At 24.7% G+C, this 25064-nt stretch overlaps 1 protein-coding gene across 1 annotated transcript in view; it reads right to left on the bottom strand.

The window, feature by feature from the left end:
* Positions 1-25064, bottom strand: part of LOC126893599 (hemicentin-2-like) — a 125197-nt gene that overhangs the window by 15114 nt on the left and 85019 nt on the right. The window contains exons 3-4 of the mRNA XM_050663964.1: positions 2437-2729; positions 789-890 (exon numbers count right to left, since the gene is read on the bottom strand). Coding sequence (XP_050519921.1) covers positions 789-890; positions 2437-2729 — 395 coding nt within the window. The remainder of the gene's footprint in view (positions 1-788; positions 891-2436; positions 2730-25064) is intronic.

Here is a 25064-nt window from a genome sequence, read left to right as displayed (position 1 = left end):
AATAAAATATTCCAGTTTACTAATCATTTTTTCTTACATTAAAATTCTTTTAAAATCGTATAACCTTTTTACGCCATCAAAAACGCTTTGAAAAATGATGAAGCAAATAATATTATTATTGATATTTTTTAAATAAAAATAAACAACTAAATAATGAATAATTAATATATGAGTCATTTATAAAATAACAGTAAAATATAAAATTTAATGAAGTTAATACGGAAATTACGATTCTTTTTATAATCAGTAATAAGATTCAAAGTAACACGGCACCCATGTGATGAAGGACTCTGGTACTAGACTAACAACTAATCATACAACATATGTGCATAGGCTGTTGAGAGGCCAATGATACAACAAAATAAAACTATAACTAATCTTAGTTATAGTCCCCTAATAAGATGATAAATTTTATAATAAATTACTACCATTTAAATTTAAGACTTAACAATTATAATGATAATGAAACCGATTTATAGTGCAATTTTTCAACGGAGGTCGTTAATTTTAAAGAAAATAATATACTTTAATATAAAATAATTTTAGATAGGAGATATTTTTAAGAAATAAATAAATACTTAATTTAAAATACTGAATTTATGTAGGTGATTTATAAAGTATATATAAACGTTAAAAAATCTTCAAGAAAATATATTTTTATACTAAGTATTATTTTTCTATAATCAATTTTTACAAATGTTATTTAAATATGCATGTTCACGTGTATTGCAAAAAGGTTTAATATTTTACATTATTTAATTCAATAATAGTAACAAACATTAAATTACCCCTGTCTGAATATGATGTAAAGATTGAAACCTCAAGTCTTCTGTGTATGTTGATAAACCAACTGTTAAAAGTCTATAGTCTCGTCTTCGAATCCACGACACCTATAATTTCATAAAATTAGAACAAAATTTTTTTCTTTGAAAAGTTAAAAAAAACTATATTAATTGTTAATTATACTTTTATTTATTTTAAATTTATCAATTTCTCATTAGAAAGTATGTAAAAATTATTATTTTATGCTTAAAGTATTTAGTATTTATTTGTTTATTTATATCTATATTGTAAGTGTTTTTAATATATTATTTTTGTAATAATATTTTCAATAAAAATATACATTTTCTTTTTATCTGGAGTTAAGATTGAATTTTTTTTTTTTTTATCTTATTCAAACACCGTTTTTTAAAAAATATATTTTTGGATAGCTTCTGCCATATAAGATTCTTATCAGATATATTGTATTTTCAATGGCAAGTGTAATTGTATAATAGTGTATTGAGAGTAAATTTAATTTAAAATATCATTGTATTTACACAATTTTAACAATTGTAAGTTCGTAAATTAACGTTTTATTGTTCGATTTAAATGAAGTCTTATGTATACAGCGTGATTTATTAAGTATATAATCTCGCACATTTTCATTAAATAATGATTTTTTTCATACAATTTTTAGATAAAATTTAGTTTATTTTTATAAACCATTAGAAATATTAAGTTTGTTATAAGGAAAAATTATTCATAAGTGTAGATTTAAGGGGTATATTTCAAAAATTAAATGATAAAGAATTAGTTGTAAAATTATATTTTTCTACTAAGTGAAGAATGGTCTTAAAAATGTTACCAAGTCGAATATCAGTATTCTATTATTACTTTTGAACTGTTATAATTTTTAGTTATAGGCATAGGGGTTGCACATTGCAAAAGAATATTTATCTGAGTCATGGTAAAATAGAGCTCCGCTAAACACAAGCCACTCCTCATCTTTTTTATATCTTAAGATGCTTATACCTCAAAAAGTAATAATACAGAACTGGTTATCAATCAGTCCAAATTTTATCTAGACCATTTTCAATCTAATAAAATAAATATTATAATAGGTTTCATTTGAACTTTCGAAAGTCACTCCTAAAGTCTAACCTTAGAAATTTTTTTTCTTATAATAACTTGATATTCACAATGGTTTTATAAAAATAAAATTAATTTTTATCTATACGAAAAAAAACATTATTTATACTATGCTTAGTAAATCACAATTGTATATTATAAAACGCATCGTTTTTTTCTTAAAGTTTAATATAAGCTATATAAGTTAATATTAATTTAAAAAGATAATTTATAATTATATGTTTTCTATAATGAAATAAATAAATAATATTTTTTGCATTTATAGATAAATTTATCTACAATCATTTTTTTAGAACTATAAAACATGTATATTACAATTGCTATTATTATTTTATTATATACTATTTAAATTTTACAGAAAGTTGATGCAAATATTTTACCTAAAGTAATGTGATAATCATAGAAATGTGTATTATTTAAACAAATATTTACAAACACAATCCTTTGAATTTCAAATTTAACATTCTAGATAAAATTTACGTGACTAATTATATATCTTTTTTTAAAAGCTTTATGTAATCTTACCACACAGTCTCCTAAATTAGAAACTAGACAGGATATTCGACTTGAAGCTCCAGTTTGGGCAACTATCGTTGACGAGTTTTCCGTTAAAAACTTAGGTTTGAGCAGTATTCGCTGTAATTGTGTATCATCTAAAATACTGGACTGTGTTGAATTTGATGAATCTGTCGTAGTCGTGCTAGTTCCTACAGAACTAGTGATATTTAGTGTTTGTACGGTGGTGGGGCGAACAGTAGTTGATTGTTTATTTAGTTCTTTACCTTCACTTTTCGGCACTGAATTTTGCTTTCCGTCTCCTAAACAATACAGTTAAGAACGTGTAAGTAAAAAGTACTGTTAAAATTTTCAAGTTAATTATTTTAACTCATTGAATTTTTTCTCTTTTCGAGAATATTTTTCTATAAAAAAACATTTGTAACAAAGAAAATTACATTTTTTATTCCAGTAGGTTTTAATTAAAGTAGGTAAGAAAAATATATTTCAAACTTCATAGCCAAACAAAAAGTTTTCAAATTCAATTAGCTAACGTCTAAATAATTATGAAGGCCAACCTTCCGGTAGAAAAAAAGTACTTGAAAAAAAAAACGTTTTGTTTACACAGATAATGAACACACTCAGCGCTATTCACATAAATTTGTATGTTTTTATATATTAATGTCACAAAGTCGTATATGATAAATATCAGAAATCAAATAGCAGTTTACAAAAAAAAAAAAACAATAAATGTGTTTGTAAAATAAATCTTCAAGANATATTTTATCCGCGTTTGTAAAATAAATCTTCAAGAACCTTCTTTTCTCGACGTTAACAATTGTACAATGTACAAATACGAAAAATGTAAATGAAATACTAGCGACGCTTTCGACTGATGCAATTTAGAATACACGCGCTCACACTAACTTTTACACCCTCACACATATGACTACTATGCTATTATACCACATGTGAACACAGATACAAAAATCGGTTTTTCCTGCATACATAAATCCGACGTCAAAAAGTCGCGTTGTACTGACAGTGGCCAAATGTTGTATAGATGCGAATAAAGTGAAAAGTGTTTTATACTTCCGTTTTTAGATCTGAAATAGTCAAGGTTTCAAAATAAGTTTTCGAAACTCTAAAACCCAAACTTGATTAATTCAGAACAACCTCAACAAAACCAAGATTGATTTATGGATTTTTCTTCAAATGTTGTAATCCAATAATTAAAAAGCATGTACAATTTTTATAAATCCACTTCGAACTTTAAAAGAACATATCGATGAAACTTTATAATTTACTGTATCGTATGACCGCCTTGTTTAACTGTCAACGTTTATTTATGTGATTTTATTTCTGTTAGACTTTAAATCATTTAAAAATTAAAATGTCTATGTAAACAATTTATTATATAGTATTTAAAATTATTATTTCATAAGAAAATTTTCTTCGGAGTGTTATACTATAAATAAATAAAGCATTTTGGCAAATTGTAAAACATTTATGCGTAAGATTTTTATATTTCATTTTTGTATTCCGAACTTGGATTATGTACTCTCCATTGTAATACATGTGATAGATACGTGACATCAAAAGTTATATCTGATAGCATTAACCTACATAAGTAAAATTTCGTTATACCAATTTAATACTACTAGGACTAAAAAAAAAAAATGTATATGTAAATGAATATCTATATATTTAAAAAAAAAATTTTTTGTAAAAATAAATGTATATATACATATTGTTATTTGAGTATACTGTAATGATGTTTTACAAATTAAATTTATTCACCAATAATATTTTAACAACGATGAAATAAAATATTATGTCTGACATATTTTAATGAAATAAATCCAAAAAAACATTTTTCAAATAGGTATTAGTTGCATTCAGCAAAACATTTTTTTCATGCTGTTAATTAGTGAGATACTTTAAAATGGTTCGTCATTTTTCAGTTGTGTTAATAGAATGCAGAAAAAAGCACCACGAAAGAAAGTAGGTAAAAATGATAACATATTTTTGATAATATCCTAATAACTATATTATAGTCATTAAAACAAGTAGCAATTTCCCAAAATATATTTTTATTTATATATTTTACACGAATGACATACAACATTAGATATTTGTATTTTTTAAGGATTTAAATTTTTGAAATAAAAAAATGTGTATACATTCAATTGTGTATAATACTATTAAATGGGACTTTATATGTTGTAGTTTTGATCTCATTACTAGATATATGTTGTTTCTTTTAATAAAATCCGTAGAATACGTTTTAATAACATAACATTGTAACAGTTTCTAGTAATCAATCACAAGCTAACGACTATTTGCGTATTTGGTTTAAAATTAACGTTCAATTATATGTGCTAATATATGAGCTATTTAAATTTCAATTAATTGTATTTTGTATATTCAGTATAAACGTAATTGACGCTTGTTCATGTGATATGCCAGAGAATGATATGGCCCAAATCTTTTGTGAATAATTCTCTGTATTTTTCCCCTATAGCTTTCTCGTTAGTCAATTAATCAATGTTGGGTGCATGGAATATATACATGTATAGTCTCGATTAAAATGGTTAACTTTGAAAGTACCACCAGGGACTTTCAAAATGTTCGTTATATTAACCGTTTTGTACAGGAAGTGGTTTATATTGTGCAAAGCAGTGATAGAATACGACCATCATTCGAGTTCCAGAAGACAGCCATCAAGAGACATTTTCTTGTTTTCTATAGCTGTCAAAAATATTACAAGTGTACTAAGCCAAAGTGGTGATAGTAATTGTATCACAAAACAAGATTTTCTTAAGAAACTTTTATACTAAAATTGAATTTCAAACTTCTCAGACCATATATATATTATTAAAATTTACCCTGGTTAGTTTAGAAAGTAACATTACTTTATCATATAGCTATTTTTTAAGCATCTAATTAAAAAAAATTAGAAACTTAATGAGTTTTATAAAAAAATTTTTTTAGAGATAAAAATTACTAGTCGTGTTATATTATAAGAAAGAGAAAAATATATTTAAAATATTTAACTTTTTTATACTACTGGAAATATTCAAGCTGAGACATAAATCGTATAAAGCATACTGGAGGGTATAATCGAAATTTAAAGATAAACTGCAGTACAGTAATTGGATGTGTATACAAATTATATCTACGATTACATTGCATTGCATTAATTTTATAATATTGGTACGACTATAATACGAAAATCATTTGAAATGATTTCTTATTATTTATTTATACATCTTACTATCTGTGACAGCAGCATTACTTTGTATAGATTTTAGTTTGCATTATGTGTATCTAACATACTATAAATCACAAGTATTCTTTTTATATTTTCAAGAAATATTACATGTTTTTATTAAAATAAATGTTAAAAGTTGTACATTTTTAATTTATTTTTCACGTTTTATATGTTGTTTAATGCAATATATGTAGAATGAACAAAAATAAAAAAATGTTGCACAAAAATACAATGATTTAATTTTATAGTACTTTAAAAAGTCCCAAAAATATAAATAACTATGTATACTTTAGTGACATTTAAATTTTCTTTTATTTTAAACATACATACTATGATTTTTTTTTTTTAATTTTCCTATGGTTATCATTTTTTGTAAATTATTATAAGGCGTGAACTACAGAATAAAAAAAAAAATAATAACAACAGGGAGTATCGCAAGAATAAATCTAATGAAAACCAGTCACAGAATCCTGCGTAGAATGAAAGACATGTGTTTCAATAATTTACTACTTCATGATATACATTAATATTAAAAATAGAAATATAAAACTTAAAAAGTTGTTTTTTAAATATATCTTAGAAAACTCATAGAAACCTTAAAAATTCACTATTTTTTGCACTAGAGTTATTAAATCATAGACATTATTTCATTATTTATATTAAAAGTAAATACTTTTTGCACAAATAAAAAAATTCTATTTTTATATAAAACAAATGTTTAATAAATGAATACTGAGGTATTTTTGTTATTCTAGAGATTAGTTATTTTCTTAATAAACTTCTGTAAATAAAATCCTAATATTACTGGAAAATTGACTTAATATTGACCACTAAAATTACCCTAAAATAATAATAATTTTGAGGACTTTTTTGTCTTTGTTCAGTAGAATTTATTTTCTCTTAGAAGGGTATCAATTTTATTTCACTATTTTAAATTTAACTATCCTAAATGTTAAAAAATGATTTAACTAGGAAAATAGCTATTTTAACAATTCTCAATCGATAACTACTCTTTGAACCTGTAATTTTGAAATTATTAACATATTTATAACAGAAAGGGAGGAGCGGCCAAGAAATGTCTAATGATAAAAATAGTTAAACCTGCGCATTATTTTGTCTACATTATAAATTGAAGTACTGGTCAAAAAGTTGTAATCGACCAGTGAATTTCTTAATTAGATCATTGTCTATATTATGAACTAGTTAAATGTGTATGTTGTCATTTAGAGAATAAAGCTGACATCTAAATAATGAATCCACCGAAAAAGTACTTAATATTTTTGTTAAATCGAGAAGTATATATAATATGTATTCTGTAAGTAATTGAGTGGATTATGATAAACAGATTACTCTGTGTAGTAACTGTATATTTTTTAGGAATAAATAAAATGTACAACTAATTGCTCTTTGTAAATAAACTGGAGTTAATCTAATTGCTTTTATTTATAATCTTTAACAACTCGATGAAAACTTATCGACTCAATATTTGCTAAAAAAAATATCATTTACGTGTCTTAGTCACATAATTGCCCATTTTGAATTTATGATGCTACATTCTAATTTTTAATCTAATAATAATTAAAATATAATTATTGTTAAATTACATATTATTATATATTATATAAGTACTATTCTATTATTTATAACAAAAAATGATTTTTGTGTTACCAAATTTAAGATAGCTATAGGAGTTAGGAATTACTGCTTTCTTTAAATTAGTGTAAGTTTAAAATATTCCATTATCATTCATTGTTTTATTGAACTTAGGTTTCCTTTGATACTTATTTGATCTTTTACTTTAAGTAACTTTTCAAAACTACAAATAAACATTATACCTAAATTGTTTTTATAATAAAATACTACGTTTTAAGAATATATAATAAATCTAATATAAATTAATAAATCTAAATTATAATAATTTAAAAAAAAAAAATTTATTTTTGAAAACTCTTATATATTTAGTTGCTTAACTGAATAATATTTTTTTCAATAGAAAGATATTATTTTTCTAGCAATATTAGACATACATTTTTAATATAATTGTTAATGCATTCATTAAAAACTCTCAATACGGTTTTTATCAAAACATGGGTAATCCAATATTAGATTGTCGTATATAAACTAAGTCTTTAATTATTTCTTTCTGTATAAATAAATTTAAATTAGTTACAAGAAATTGCAGTGAATAGCAACTGATGAAAGTCTTGCGATCCACCTCAAAGTATATACACTTATTAAAAAACTTTCCTTTTTTTAATTTCGATAAGCTACGGAGAAAACTTTTGAATAGTTATGCTTTTTAAGATGTGCAATATTTCATTTATTTAATATCTGACTAAAGTGTTTATCAACATTAAATCGAGTATCTCTTTTGAAAAAAAAAAAGAAGACATTTTTTCAATACTTTGAAGATTATTTATTTTCAAAAAAACATAAATACATATTTATCAAATAATAAGCGTAATATTTTAATACTTTCTGCCACAAAAAAAAACTTACTTTAAGTATCTAAATGGTAGACATGTACACAACAATATGGACTATATTTACGATTCACCAACATTCATTGGTTTTTAAATCGCTATAAAATCACGTGGGAAATAATATATGCTTCAATAAAAATGTTAGTGCAAATAGGAAAATTTCCGCTGAAGCATAAACAGTTAGTGGGTACTTTTATATGAATATTTCACAGCCAAAGTGATGTTTTGCGTGTAGTAACGATCAACGTTGTCGTTTCTCAGTGTCGAGCATCCGTGTCGTTATTCATATTTTATCCGCAAAGTAATCGTCAAACAAAGCCGTAATTCATCGTCACCACCATTTCATCGTATGAATATAATTTTTGTTTCGTGTAAAAAGTATGGGAAGGCACAAAATGTCTTACAAAAAACATCATTAAAGGATGAACACGCTATCCGCATTTATTAGCGTATTTTGCACATTGCTAGTTTTGACGAATACACCGCGTTACCATAACCGACACCTGTCAATCACGAGTCATGATAAAGCACACAGCAAAACAGTTGGCAAAACTGTATTAGTCATATGGAAATAGTTTTTAACAAAATTACAATATTTATAGCTCACAAAAATAAACGCTATTAAAAATGATTAGTTAGACAAATTCTAATTTTGGGACAAAATCGAAATCATTTCACACCAGATTTTAGCTTAATTTCAGATGTAAATATTAAAATTATTCTTGGATCAATTACTACAACTTTTTATTCATTTTACTCTAAAGATGTGATGTTCAAGAGATGATGAAAAAAAGTTTACCATTAACTGTAGAAGTTTTCGTTTTTAGTCTACTAAACTTCTCAATAGTGAATTGTTTGAAACTTCAAAATAATTATAGCTAAGTATTTGTAACAAATTAATCTACTCAATAAAACGTTTTATTGAGTGTCATTGGTAGAATAATAATATAATTCAGAAAACTAATTTGGCATCCATGAATAAGACTTTTCCAAAATTAATTGAACGAATCTAAAATCGTTTTCGGCATTTGCAGCTTTTAAATTGGGCAAATGTCCAGTTGGCTCATGCAACTTAGTTTTGAGCCGTTGACCTTAAACACATATTATCAAAACCGTCAAAAGGATTACATGGAGTATGTTTTTCTGTTTAAAGCTACTTATAATTGTAATTTGTAGATATGGTACTAAAAAAACATTAAATTCTTGTTATATGACCCCAGCGTGATTGTAACGAATTTTTTTGATGGTTACACCAAATGATACACAAAACATAAAAATGTGAATAAGTTAAAAAAATAATTATTTCTAGGAAATTAAAAAATTTGATAGATGTTTGTTGCCAAACGAATTTGTTTAATCAGTAATTTTAGCGTTTATAACATTTATCAGTTAAATAAATCATTCAATTTTCAAATAAATCATACAATACGATTATACTGTTTTCGCGATTGTATATATTATTTTTATTAGAGCCATTAGAAATAAAGTTTAATTTGACTGAGTCATCAATTTATTTTATTTTTTCTGTTCACTTATTCCATTATTATTATTTTGTACATACCTAATCGAATATAAGCTACAAGGCGTTATGCGTATAATATACTTTGCATTTAACAGTTGTGCTTTTTATGGGTGATAAAGAGATTTTAATGTGTTGTTCAGTTATTTGTATCTTTATTTTATTTATAGTTTTATGGAAAACTGTTTTTGTATAATACAGTCCTAAAACTATGGTACTAAATTAATTTTAGTGCAATATACTAGAAATAATTAATTAAAATAGTATATTTTTTCTTTATTTGATAATATTAAAATAGTAAGATCGTATTTAAGTTACAACCATAATACTATAAAATTATATTTGTTAAACAGTTAAACATTCATTAATGATTTATATTAGTAAAACACATTTATTTAATAGTGACGTTATTTCCCGTATGGTTTATCTTGTGGAATAATCTCATTCAAGATGTTTCATTTTTTCCATGAAATCTAGTAGGAAAAATTACTTGAATCATTTTATATATTTAACAGAGATTAAAAAAATATATATTTAGGGTCTCAGACCCTAAATGTCAACGTTTTAAAACTCTGGATATAATTATCATTTTGTTGACATATTTTAAAAATAATTTTTACTTTCTTAGACTTCATTTAAGGCATATTTTTTTTATTTATCACTATAAAAAAAAATAAAAATGAATTGAATCAATTATATTTTTTTCACATTCTCAAATGTTTATTAGCCTTTTCTTACAAAAAAATTCGGTGCAATTTTAGGGCAACAAGTACTCATTGAGTTACAAGAATTTTAATAAATAAAATGAGTATATAGTGAGGGTATTTGCATTTCAACCTCGTGTACATAACTCTACCCACGTTAAATACCCCCACTCTATGTATAAAATGCTTGTTATGTAATGATAACTGTATCAAAAGTTATAGGAGTTGTCAATCTGAGATAATCTGTATAATATATTATACTATATTATATAGAAATTGTTAAGTGTTTACATCTTGTCGTTGATTAAACAATAAATAACTGAACATATTAATATAAAATGTGCAACGATTAATGAAAAATGTATGATAATGATGAAAAATGCGATGCTTCAAACAAAATAAAACAAAAAGTCAAGATTTAACTAAAAAAAAAAAAATAGAACAAAAAGAACACTTAATAGAAAATTAAATCGTATTGATAATTCGTCATAACTTATAAGGTACAATAAATTTGAAAAAATACCTGATTCTTAAAATAAAAACTACGCGAGGGAAATTCACCATGCGAGAAATGACAGGTTTATTCCTAATAATGTAATAAAAGTTATTAGCAATGTTTAACGCAAAATATAAAACATAAAAAGTCAATAAAATTTGAATATCACCAACCGTAAACAAAAAAAACCATATTGTTTAAATACCGCAAAACGGAAACATAAATCCATAAGGTTTTAATTATTTAAAAGTGCAACACAATAATATTGTTAACGTTTTGACTGTCATAACGTAAAGACAGAATAAAAATTGTTCACTGAAGCTTTGCTAAATATATGAATTTTATAATCCGTTATGGTCTTCAAGTTACTGTATTAATGAGCTTAAACACAAAGTTTGTGCAACTGATTCCTAACATGATACTAAAATTCTATTGTTATAACTGTTACATTGTTCACATCTCGGTACGTTTGATTTCAATGAAAGTTTGACATTCAACATTATTTTATGTACGTACAAATTAGACACGGGCTGATTCGAATACGACCCGCAAATATTATGTTATCTACTTATAAATTCTAGGTACATTTATTTTATACAAAATTTTTCTAAATGTTTTTTTATACATCGTTAAAAATATAGAATACTTTTAACATCTCTGTATACCTACAAAATACATAAATATAAGTTTAAAGTTATGTCAGGTTGTAAGTATTATCAAAAGTAAATCGAGGTAATATGCTTTTTAACCAGTGATGTAAATTGTATAATACAATTTGAATTATATATAACAATAAAATATAAACTATGTTTATACAGAAAAAAAACTATATATTATAATAAGAATAAAATGAATTGCGTACAAAAACGTTAAAAAGTTTAACCACCTTTATTACCAAGCAAAATCATTAAAAATATTACTTTATACATTATTTTCAATTTTATGAATTATTAAATTTTAAAGCATTTAGAAATTTTTCATATTAATTTGAAACTAAAAATACTTAACTCAAAAAGGCACAAAATATACTAAAAAATTGCGAATATGTATTTCGGGAACAATGTTACTATCAGCGACGGTGTATTCACACTAACACCCTAACCGAAAAATACTCACTTATACACCCCTAGTGACCTGTGCACCCAGTGACATTATAACATAGACACGTTATCATCTAGTCGTGAAAAACGGAGAGTTGTAAAAAGATAGATAGTTAGATTTAATTGGTATGATGACGAAAACGCAGTTTCAAAATCAGTCCGAAATAAAAATTATAAAATGTAGATTTGTATGTTTTTTATAATTTTATTTTTAACAAAAATAAAGGTATAAAGACAATTGAAAAATATTTATTTGTTAAAAGACTGTTATATTTCATACTTTATTATATAATGTCTTACTAAACTATAGAATTTATGTGCTAGCAAAGCGCAGTTATATTGTCACATAATAACATACATAAACGAATTAATGTTTCCATGTATGTTTTTATGGGGCACTTATACACAATGATCCTGGTGAATAGCTCATGTCAAACCCGGCAAGTTTTCATGGCCTCTTAAACAGAATCTTGTGATCTCAATTTATACTTTCCATCGTTAGTTTTTACTTAAGAAGGAAATCTTTTAAAATTGCGTTGCGTGACCGCCAAGCTGAGGACGGCAAACATTAAAATGTTGATTTATTTGCAGATTTTAAGCACACCAGGAAATACTAGGGAGCGGATGTTATTTTGCTCCAAAAAACCAAGCATACTCTCCTCATCTGCTGTTTATTGTATTACTTTTTTTACAGCAAAATTAGTAATACGCTTTGTGTAACATGAGGTTGACTCTAAAATGTTGTGTTATTTTTTACTTGAAGAACGCATTAGGTTTCACTGATCGCGTAAGTGGGAAATTCCACCGAAAATCCTAATTTCGAAGTATTTAGGGAACAGAAATTTTATTATTCCACATAAATGCTATTAATTTTTACAGTAATCCCGACCGCAGAAAAGGTGTTTGGATGTCCCTAACTAATCGGTAATGATTATGACTAGGAAACAGTCACGTTCAGTATGGTTTCATATAATTTCCACAAAATAAATAAATGCATTTAAAATCATTACTGGGGTTGTTTGTAATTTCTTTGCGGGTTCAAATACATTGTGTCATACTTATGATTCAACATAAGAAAAACTCGTACATTTTTAATACCATACTGCGTTAATTAATTTTAGCTTTTAATTCGTTCATCAGTAAATAAAGTTATAACACTTCAGAAAATAAAATTTTATTTAGAACGAATCACAACAATACACACTAAAATAAAAAAAGTGAATATAACTAAATATATAGGAAATACACTGTAATTTCTTTTTCAAAACACAATTTTACGTTTAATATAGGACTTATTATCATTAGATAATTTAATAAATCTAAACAATTTCTTTATGACATTTATATAAAAATGTTATCTCAAAGAAATCTTCAATTCCTTAAATGGATAATAGTATAATAGATATTTTTCATAAGTATAAATAAATTTAATAACTTAGAAGAATTTGAAAGAGAAATATCTTAAATCGAATTATTTTTGTATGAACTATTTAATATAATTTCATTAATTTGAGTTAAAAAATCCACCGAAGTAAATCGTTACAAATAGTTGTGATTATATTAAACGATTAGTATGTATAATATGTGAATAGGTTTACTAGTTAAAAAAACAAATAAAATTACTATTATCGTTTAACCTCTATTTCTAAGAAAATGTCATATCGTTAACATTTGTTGTCTTTCACACACTCAAATGTTTCTTTTTCAAAAAGAGTTTCCTTTGTTTTTTAATTAATTTCTTATAAACTTTAATTAAACGTCCAGTTAAGTCTTCAAGGATACAGAGATCTGTTTGCGCGACGGATTTTATTGTTACCACTATAACTGGAAATATATAAAATTCTTAACGATTAGGGAAAAATAAACCTCATAAACTGTTTGTCGGATTCCGTTAGAATTAAAATTCCAAATTAATAAAAACTAACGATATTGAAAGAGGAATTATTAAAACTTTAACTCATAACATAAATTGTGCTTTTTCCAGCAAATGGATTTATTAGAAGGCAATTAATTTTGGTGTGCTCTATTGTTTACTTAGTCGGGTACACTTAAGTCGTTTAGTAAATCTTAGTCTTTAGAAAGAGGATGCCAAAAGACGGTCAAGTTTTTGGGTGATTCTCTTTGCGTTCGTCCGGTTGATTATTTGAGAATAATGGAAACACTTTACATTATTATATCGGCCATCCTGATCCATTTCTCACGATCTTTGGCTACAACCATTCGACCAGATACCCGGTGGGATCGAAAACATAACCCGTTTAATCCGACATAGCTAAAATATCGCCTTATTATACATACATAATAATATATTCCCTGCGGCACAAGCGATTTCCGGACGAGTAGTGTAAGCAGCTCGTCGCATTGAACGGGTTTGTGTCCACAGACAGATTTTACACTCGGACGCCATTGCTACAAACTTAAATATCTATGTGTATATATATATATATATGTGTGTGTATACACACACAAACAATAATATATGAGCGAAACGGCTGTAACGATAGTAATGACATTTCGGGATACACGTGCGGGCGGATATGCGAAGGAACCATAGTAATTAATTGAGTCTCTACCGATTTATGTGGGAGGACAAGCGGCCAAAGAATTCATTAACGCCTGTAGTGATGTTTTAGTTTTATCATTCGATACTAGAAGAATGTTTGCTTTAAACAAAAGGAGGGTCTGAACATAGTCAGGATATTGTATTGTTCTTATTCGCATTTGTATAAATCACACATGACAATAAAACAATTAAAACGACTGGAAATAACGTTAAGAAATGTATTGAAATAAACTACTTGTATTTACTTGGCGAACAGCTACAGCTAAAAAGTTTTTATCGTTTATCCTGTTCCAGGTCTTATAACTAACGACTTGTTATTTTTAGTCTAAAGTATATTACTCAGGTGCAGTATTACTTAACTTTACTGATAAGGTTTTAAAAGAACCCAAAGAAATTAGATATTTTTTTTTGATAGTATATCATGTAACAAAAATGAACGTTTTTCACCATTATTATTTTTATGAATGATATTAGTAATTTTTCTTTTGTTTTTGATGATGATGTAAAAATTTATTTCCTTATTAATTCTATTGGAAACTCGGTAAAACTTCAAATTGACTTGAATAGGTTTCGTAAATGATTCAGATTTTCGAAACCTCTGTTTGCTTGCAGAACTATAGTTATTTTTTCCGAACGATGAGATCATGTAATATGTTAAAATTCAACCAAACCATTAACAGTACTAAGTAAAGTTAATAAAATGTTATATCGGTGATTATGTGATGTATGGTTTAGGTTGGGTTAAAATAATGTGGAATACCTATCTGTTTTAAGACAAACTTTATATGCATGGTTGGGCTGGGTTTTAGGATGCAATCAAAAATATGGTCTTAGTATATTAGAAGAGTCTATGTTCAAAATCTTACTATAATGAAAATACTACATGCACGATTTTAATTATAGTTTACAGTTAAAACGTTCTCCACTTGCCGAATATGGTAAAGAACAAATTATTACCGTGTCAACTTAGTACTAAGGCGCAAAAATAAAAGTTTTCCAAATTTCTAGAATAGTTAATTTTTAAAATGTTACCGTAATACAAAAAAAAAAGATTGACAAAATAATAAATTGTACATTTGTAATACTAGTAAGTGTTAAGACCTAAATAAAGTTCATAATTTATATATACGTTTTAATTATATAGAAAATTTTATTTTAGATTAAGTTACAGTTTAAGTATAGTTGAACTATGTTCAATGATTAAAATTTTTAATCCTAATTTAGTTTAACCGCTTTGGTTTTTCCATTTTTAAATTCTTGTCACCCCGCTGCGCTAAGCATTAGTGATAGCATTTTTTGCTATATATCAAATGTTTATTTGTATAACTCCCACAAATTTCATTATTTTAACGTAACATAATTAGATATTGTTTTTTGTAAATGTTATTTTAATTTTAAATAATAGTTGGTAATTATAAGTTTAATAATTATACAAACCAAACTATTATAATAATTTTTAATCATCTAAGAAATTTATATTTTTTCTACTTAATAAGTATTTGTATATTAATTAATAATCATAGGCACACTATATACAAGGGCACTAAGAACATTTAAGATTTTTACATATATTGTTCTTTGTATATCGTAACGATTCCTTTAACTATTTGTATTTACTGTAACTAAATAAATAATGTTGTTATTTAAATGATTTATGTAGTTTTTTATTATGTTATATGTTTACCACTGTCAAATGAATATCTATACTTTAATTTGTATTTTATATACAATTTCTGTACTTTTTTGCCATTTTCTGTTATTTATTACAAAATAAATGAACAAATTTTCTAAACGTTTCTCCATATTTAATTGGTTAATATAATTATTTTATTAATTTATACAAACATATAAATATTCCTTTTTTAAATTTTCTAAAACTTTTTGCTGATCTCATGTACATAGATATAAATTTGTACTGAGTAATTTAAATTAAACAAATATTTCTAAATTACTAGAAAATAATTGCCAGTTTATATAATTAAAGATATTTTAGGTTCTGTATTAATAAATATTTATTAATTGTATTTATATTTATTTTATTGAAAAATTTAAATGATTTTTGTTTAAATTAAAATATTAATTAATATTTTTAAAAATGTATTATATAGATGATACTATTTTTTATTTGTAAGTGGAAATTTGATTACTTTACATTATTTAGCATTTTTGGGGGCATCAACGCTGTTATTTAGGATTACTCTAATTAACAAATCGCCAACGATATTTTTTCTATATTTAGAGTTTTCAGTAAGTAAGGAAACGAGTTTATATCGTTCTCATTACTTTTAACAATCGACTTAATTCTTTTAATGAAAACCTTGTATATATATTTTTTATGCTAGAAATGACTTATTTTTACTAATTTTTTTTGGTACCAAATATATATGTTATGGTAGTATAGTAGAAATTAAACAGGAAGGTACTGGGGAATAGATTCCATAATCATATACAGTTAAATTTTTGAATATTTTGAATAATTTTGGCTGAAAATGTAAATACTCTTAAAAAATTTCATATATTTCCATATAGGATGATATTTGTATTCAATTACTTGCAAAATATTTCTATACTTAATAAATATAGTTACACATATTACTTNTAGCATTTTTGGGGGCATCAACGCTGTTATTTAGGATTACTCTAATTAACAAATCGCCAACGATATTTTTTCTATATTTAGAGGTTTCAGTAAGTAAGGAAACGAGTTTATATCGTTCTCATTACTTGTAACAATCGACTTAATTCTTTTAATGAAAACCTTGTATATATATTTTTTATGCTAGGAATGACTTATTTTTACTAATTTTTTTTGGTACCAAATATATATGATATGGTAGTATAGTAGAAATCAAACAGCAAGGTACTGAGGAATAGATTCCATAATCATATACAATTAAATTTTTGAATATTTTGAATAATTTTGGCTGAAAATGTAAATACTCTTAAAAAATTTCATATATTTCCATATAGGATGATATTTGTATTCAATTACTTGCAAAATATTTCTATACTTAATAAATATAGTTACACATATTACTTGACTTATCAGTTATTACTTACTTTTTAGTATCACATCTTATAACTAATAGGACTATCAACTCTTTTAAGCTATTTTTTTCATTTGTTGTGTTCGTTTTGTGAGTAGTTAAGTGCTTCATGATAAATGTATCACTCTAAATATGAATGATTTATGATAGAATTTATCCAAATAAAATTAGTCATGTATTTATTATTACTTAGTTCGTGGTTAGTAGTAATATTTCAAATTAATCATGATAAATATGTTCTAAGAAAATGAGCTATACTATTAGTTTCAAATAATAAAGGGACAAATGGGTCTGCATTCATCAAAAGTGATAGACCAATTTTCGGATCCCAAAAAATAACTAAAATGATATTAGAATGTATAATATAAAGTATAAAAAAATGTAGCAGGACCGATTTTTAAGTATAATTTTTATAATATTGATATAATGTTATTTTTAATTTATTATTAGATAATGAAGTGCAAGCTATACGTGTAGCAAAAGCATACTGAGAACATTGAAATATAGGAAAATTATAATAATTGTAGAAAAAGAATTTCTATAGAAGTATTTTCTCATAACATCCCCATAAAAAATACAAAAATACGCTAATTAATGTTAAACAAGATAAATTACCATAATTTTTAAATCCACAGTTCTCTACTCAAGCTAATTGTTCAAAACAACTGAAATATTCTTTGAATCATGAACTTCTAAGTCTGTTAGCCATTTTGTAATGATAAAACCCTTGTCCATTCAATCACCAACCTATCTTTATGTGATAAATTGTTTCTTGAATATGTATTTACTATACCATGTCTATAAATGTTTAATGTATCATTACTCAAAACTATATCAATAAATTTCCAATGCATATAGCCTACAGAAAATTTAGACTCTCGAATTGCTTCAACTGAAGGTATCATCTTATAATGCTTACAATATAAATCTCAATAATACTAAATATTGATATTTTGGGTATTTTGTAAAATTATATTGATATTAACCTAAATAAAAATGATAAGAACAAAGAAATGATTTTTTATCTTCAGCTGAATCCGATAATTTTATACTATAAAAGCAAGGAAATGTTAAGATGGAAATAATTTCAGTTATAATAGGTATAAAATAATAAAATTAACTAATTTTCTTGTCTATAGTCTGATTTTTGAGTATTTATACTATATTATTGTGGATAGATTTGAGTTTTAAATATTTTTAAATTATTTGGTGTTTATTGTTTGCTTATGTATACTTAACAAATAATAATATTTTTCTAATTTACACTTAAATAAAAAATTCCAATATATTGGACAATTTTATACAAGTGCAAATTTATATTTCATGATACTTTGTAAAAAATGCATTTACTGTAATTGTTTACAAAGATATATAAAATAAATAAGTATCTTCTATAATTGTAAAAATATAAATATTGAATAAAATTTTTCCAAGTTAACTTACATTATTTGTAAACAAACAATTAAAGCAATCATCATTTTTAAATGTAAATATAGATTGCTGTTGTGAAAATATTAATGATATTAAAGAGTTAATTATGAAGAAAGATGACCAATCCAATATAGAGATCAGCAATTTATTACCTCAAAACTATAAATATTTAAAAATCTGATTCGAAATGTTTTTTATATCTCGGTATATCTCGGTTTATTTTTTGAAGTAATTTTAGTAGATATCATTTTTATTTCAAAAAGTTTTATACATTACTTTTATTAAGGTTTATAAATGTAATATTGAAAATATCATTCATAAAAATAGTTAATTGCTTGAAAAGAATAATAATATAAATTTACAATCAAAATGTGGTGTTATTAATATTAAAATTTTTTCATGCATATTTAATTAATTCAAGTCTTGGATATACCATATCAAATATTTAATTTGATGATTAAGACAAATTATATATTATAACTCGAAAAAAATGTTAAAATTATACTTATTTTTAAGAATTAATCAACTATAGACTTGTTTGTTCACTAAAGATGTCCTATAAAAATATAGCTATCAAGGAAATATTTGAAAATATATATTTTGAGGTATTCTACTTAAAAGTTTATACGGAATTAAAACATAGATAGACTTTTAAAATGGAAAAATTGCTAAGAAATTGATCAAATACTAAATTATATGTCAACTGTCTATTTTGTTAGTTTTTTACTCAATGTGTTACCATTAGCCAATTTATTTATGTAACACTTATATACTATGGTGCTGTGTTAAAATCAACATTTTAGTGTTTATTTCATTTACTTGTATCGTAAGTGCCATTTTCTGTTATTTAGATTAAGTTTAACTTTAATATGAATAATGATCAAGTATAAATTTTACATAAACTTTATAAATAAAAATTTACTAATCTATTTAATCTTGAAGCGTTTGTATTTACATAAATAAATATAAAAATCACATATTACATTTTAATTTGACTTATATTATCAACCAGTACATTATATTATATTTTTGATCAAAAGTAACAACGATTCGTTTTATTACATTATTAATTACTATTGTTAAAAATGATAAAATTATCTTTAAAAGATTTAAAATATTTAAGATTTTTTTTTTGAATTACTTTAATTCAGATATGTTTAATTGTTAAAAATTTTTTTAGTTTTATTAAAAAGGTCTAACTAGGCTCTTGAAAAACAACAGTAAAAATGTAAAAATAATATTATCTTAATTGCGTTTTCATTTTAAGTTTCAATGCTTTGATGAGATATAGTAAGATAAGTTGATAAGGTTATAGTTAACCTCCGACATTTTAGCAAGATATAAAAATTATTGCTTTGATCTCTAAAAAGAGCTGATAAAATCTTAAATTTTATTTTACTAATTTTATACTGTTTTCTTTATTATGTTAGCCTATTTTATTTCAATTTCAGAATAAACAAATTAAAACCACACGATAACCTACTTTTTGTTAAATAAAATATTAAACTCCTCAGAAAAAAACATTTGATTACATCACTGATTTGTAAATAATAAAAAAAATATTAAATTATATACTAAAAAAAAATAACTTATAATATTATGGTTTTACTATTAAAAAATGTAGGTACCATTTGAAAATAAGAAAAAATTGTTAAATATAATAAATGTTTTTTTTATTTCATGAATAAATTATTATTTTAAATTATGTAATTTGGAAAAATTTTAAACGTTTTGTTACACGTATAAATGCAGTAGTTTTATTAGTTTTGAAGAACAGTGCATAAAAGACTAGGTAAGCATCACTTATGTATTTTCTAAAAGAAAAATCGTTTTAAGGGTTAAAAATGTTTCATAGAGGATGAAAAGACTGTATTAAGCTTGTAGTATACTTAATATTACTTTAAATAATGTGTTTATTGTTTTACAACACACCATTTTGTTAAATATCCGACCACTATAAAAACATGATTCATATAAAAAGTTAAAGCGCTTGAATTTTTTTTTATAAAAGATCAACTTAAGAGAGTAAGATATGTCTGAAAAAGTGAATATTTTATCTTTAAAAGCAAGTAAATGAAATATTACATATACATACAAATTTAATTTAGGTTGCAATACAGCAAACTAAATTTATATATATGTGTGTGTGTGTATACTTTTATAAAAGTGTATAATTGTTTATAATAATTATATAATTAGATTCATTTTTCAATATAATTTTCATTTTAAAGTTTATAAATTTAAAACTTACATGAGGATCCATAACGATCAGAGGCTTAACACCCCCGCGGACTCTAGTTAAACTCAGTAGGGGTAGAAACACATAACACTGCTTTTAGTCGGTCATGACTTTGGTTTGTTGAGACCGGTAGGCCTGTATTTTAACAGTGAATATCCTAACCCAGTCATACTAAGTGAAAGGGTTGTTAATTTGTCACGGGGTAGTCAATCAAAAGGTAAAGGATCCATTGGAATCCTCTACAGTATCTAGCGCACTATAGAGTATACAGCCTTATCACAGTTTCGAGCTCTGTTGTGATAGAGACACCTTTATTTATCGACCACTCACTCATGAAAACTATATAGATAATACATAAAACACAAAACAACGATTTTGAGATCTCCGTTGAAGAACATTTGTTGGGTGCTCACCTTTAAAGATATGATAATCGACGATAAAAAAGTGGCCATGATTCTCGTGGGCTATCCCACGAATAAGTTGACCACTGAACAAAGCCAACTCATTCAGTCTTGTGTTGGAGACTATCAGGTACTGATGGAACCGATGTACCAAGGTTTGAAAATATTTGGCTCATTGTTATAACATATGTTACGCATAAAAAAATGGCAAAAATACTTCAGTGGAAACACTTATGAGAAAAAACCGAATCAAAATAATTCGATGGGAACTGCGCACAATGAACCTACAGGTCTGAGCGCACAAGCAGTTCTTGCTCATCTCTTCAATAACTAAAACTAAAACTAAAATTATTAATTAAACTTGTAGAGTATACAGGTGCCTATAAATGAATTAAGCATTCGCTATTGGTATACTAAAACAATATTTAAGAGAACAATTTCTTTTGGCAGAGGCCTCTCATTAAATAATTTTGGGTACGCTATTGAGTTAAACTATTTTGAATATCGATTAAATTGTAGAAATTCGTTACATTTGCATATCATCTTATTGTGTTTTTCAGTTATAATTAACCGCAATATGTTTGCTATTTTAACTACATTAAGTTAATTTATACATAAGTACTTCAAGTACTAGTATTATAGTTATAATTTATAATCACTTTTCAAAGTTCTCTAAAAGGAAATGACTACTGCCTTTAAAGATAAATGTTGTCCTTAAACAAACTTGGACTATATTTTGCATACAATTAATTTGACTTAAAATAAAATATGGAACAAACGAATTACAAGACAAACTTGTATACCTATTAAATGTAAGTAATGGAAGAGTGGATATTTTACTTATAGTAATATACACATTTTCAATGTCACAAATAAATAATTTTTCGTCAAATGTACATGTGTTTGGTCATTCAATTTTAATTTTGTATCGTAAATATTCTTTAAGGGAAACTTTTCTGTTGACCTTATGAGTTGCAGTTATAATAAAGTATTATACGCAAAAACTATGGCAATATTGTAATAATTTTAATTAAATTTACTTAAAAAAAATTATATATCAATTATTTTTACAAGATCGATAGAACTGAAAGAAACTGTTAGTATTGATTTGATGACCACTATTAGTAGAACTTTTAGTTCACCAAAATATCAATATGTTGATGTTCCGTTAGGATCCAGTATACGTGAAGTGGGATAGTTGTAAATGCATTTTTTTTGATAAACGAACACTTCTTTATATCGAACTTTCATCTAATATGATAGAACACACACGAACCAAAACTTTTAATATAAAATAAAACCTGCTGAAAATTTAAAATAAAAATGATGTATACAATTATATATGTGTATACATTTACCCTACTAAATTTTACCAAAATATCAATAATAACTAGTACATTAGTTATGAGTTTCACAGAATACGTATAATTGTAAAAAAAAAAAAGGAATTTTTAAATTATAAAATTGTACTTGAAAAGTTTTCGTAAGGCATATTAATAAATCACCTTGTATGTTTATAGATATATTTGTTATTTTGGTTAAACGTTAAACAGAAAATTAACACCTTTTTAAATGGAAAACACATTTACACGAACTGATAATAATCCAAAATTTATTTACTTGGACATTTTACAATGCGGCTATTGCTACGAATATTTGATAACATTGGCTGTCGGAGATATTACTCTGATATTTGACATCTCAACCTACTGTCGTAAACCAAAAAATATGTTAAAGGGAAGGGGTATCGAATATAAAAAAACTATCCTTGTTATTTTACTCGAGTTGTGTTGTTCGAGGGTCTATATTTGTTAATATTATTTTGCAAGCTAAAGTTGAATGTTCTTACATGAGCTTTTAGTTATCCTTTAGGCGTGTAGAATAATGATAAAAGAAAACGCAAAGCCAGACAATTGTTGATGATAAAATAGTATAGGCCTATTACAACACTATCGTGGTCTTTTTAATTATTACAATGTTGAAAGGAATAAATATAAAACGATTAAGGTTATAATATAAATAAGATTTTTACTGCAATATTATTAAAAAAACAAATAATAAAAAATAATATTCATGTTTTGCTAAAAAAAATGTAAAATTACTCTGGTTTATTTATGACACAACAGATTAAAAAAAACAATAATTTGTAAATTTAAAATTATGATTTTAGGTTTTTTCATCATTTTAATATTTAGATATACTCATAACAAATGTGTATGTAACATTTTTATTTCCATGGCAATAACGAATTTTCATTCACTATTAGCAACTAAAAATCAAGTTAAACAGAAAGATAATTATATTTTAAAAGTATACTAATTGAATGTATTTTATACAATAATTATACAAATATTTAAATGACTGATTTCGTATATTGAGAATAGTTATGATATTAAGATTTATGGATAGGGTAGCTAAATAAATTCAACAAATTTTTTCGAAAACTTAAAGTATTTTTAAAGAAAAATGAAAATTAGTAATTTAAAAAAAAATTATTTAAAAAAACTATTTTAAAATTTATCTTCACACAATATAATTAAAACGTTTTAAACACAAATAATGTTAAACATATAGTGAAAACTTGATTATTAACCGTAGTTTTAATAAAAAAAAAGTTTTAAAGTTTTAATCCTTATAACATAAAAGAGAATAGAAATTTTTTATCGAGTGAGAAAAAATCAAAATCGATTTAAAAGGCTACTCAGTAAAACTCTATTTGGGTTGAGTCAATCCATATCGACCCGAAATTTTGCCCAACTAAAAGTCGGATTGGATTGGTCTAGAATTTTGATAGTTAGTCGGACTATTACACTTTTTAAAAAATACTGAAATTGAAACGGATCAAGTTCGGAACAACTGTAATATTTTTTAGGATCGGATGAATAAGGTCGACATTTTTTGGCTTGTACAGATCTCTACTAGCCAGTAAACAATCCTGATGACTATTTTATATATACTAACGTAAAAGAATATTAAGAAAACTAAAAAAAATATTTTTGCAATTATAATTTTGAAAAATTTCAATTAAAAATTTAGTAATAAATTTGATAAATGAATCATTTTTTGCGTATCCTAATGTTTATGAAAGAATGGTTCAGAACTTTTGTGGAAAACTATTTTAATATAATTTAAATTATCTTCGTAAGCGATTCTGACTTCCTTAACAAAATATACAAGTATTGCCGGAATAAAGTTTATAATTACGAATTTGGCGATGTTAAAAACTTTAGTAATTATTAGACTACTGTTAGAGATTGCAAATGTAATTTCATAAATAGTGTGTTAATAATTTATGAAATTAACAGAAAATAGGAAATGCATAATTTGAATTAATCACACTTAATTTAATGTGTGTGGATAGTTGGTATGTATTTTATTTTTAGAAATGAATTGTATAACTT

The sequence above is a fragment of the Daktulosphaira vitifoliae genome, unplaced genomic scaffold (genome assembly GCF_025091365.1).
Source record: "Daktulosphaira vitifoliae isolate Bord-2020 unplaced genomic scaffold, ASM2509136v1 Scaffold_1, whole genome shotgun sequence".
Classification (NCBI taxonomy): Eukaryota; Metazoa; Arthropoda; class Insecta; order Hemiptera; family Phylloxeridae; genus Daktulosphaira; species Daktulosphaira vitifoliae.
Note: the sequence above shows the minus strand (reverse complement) of the source record. Positions and strands in the feature narration are given on the sequence as shown.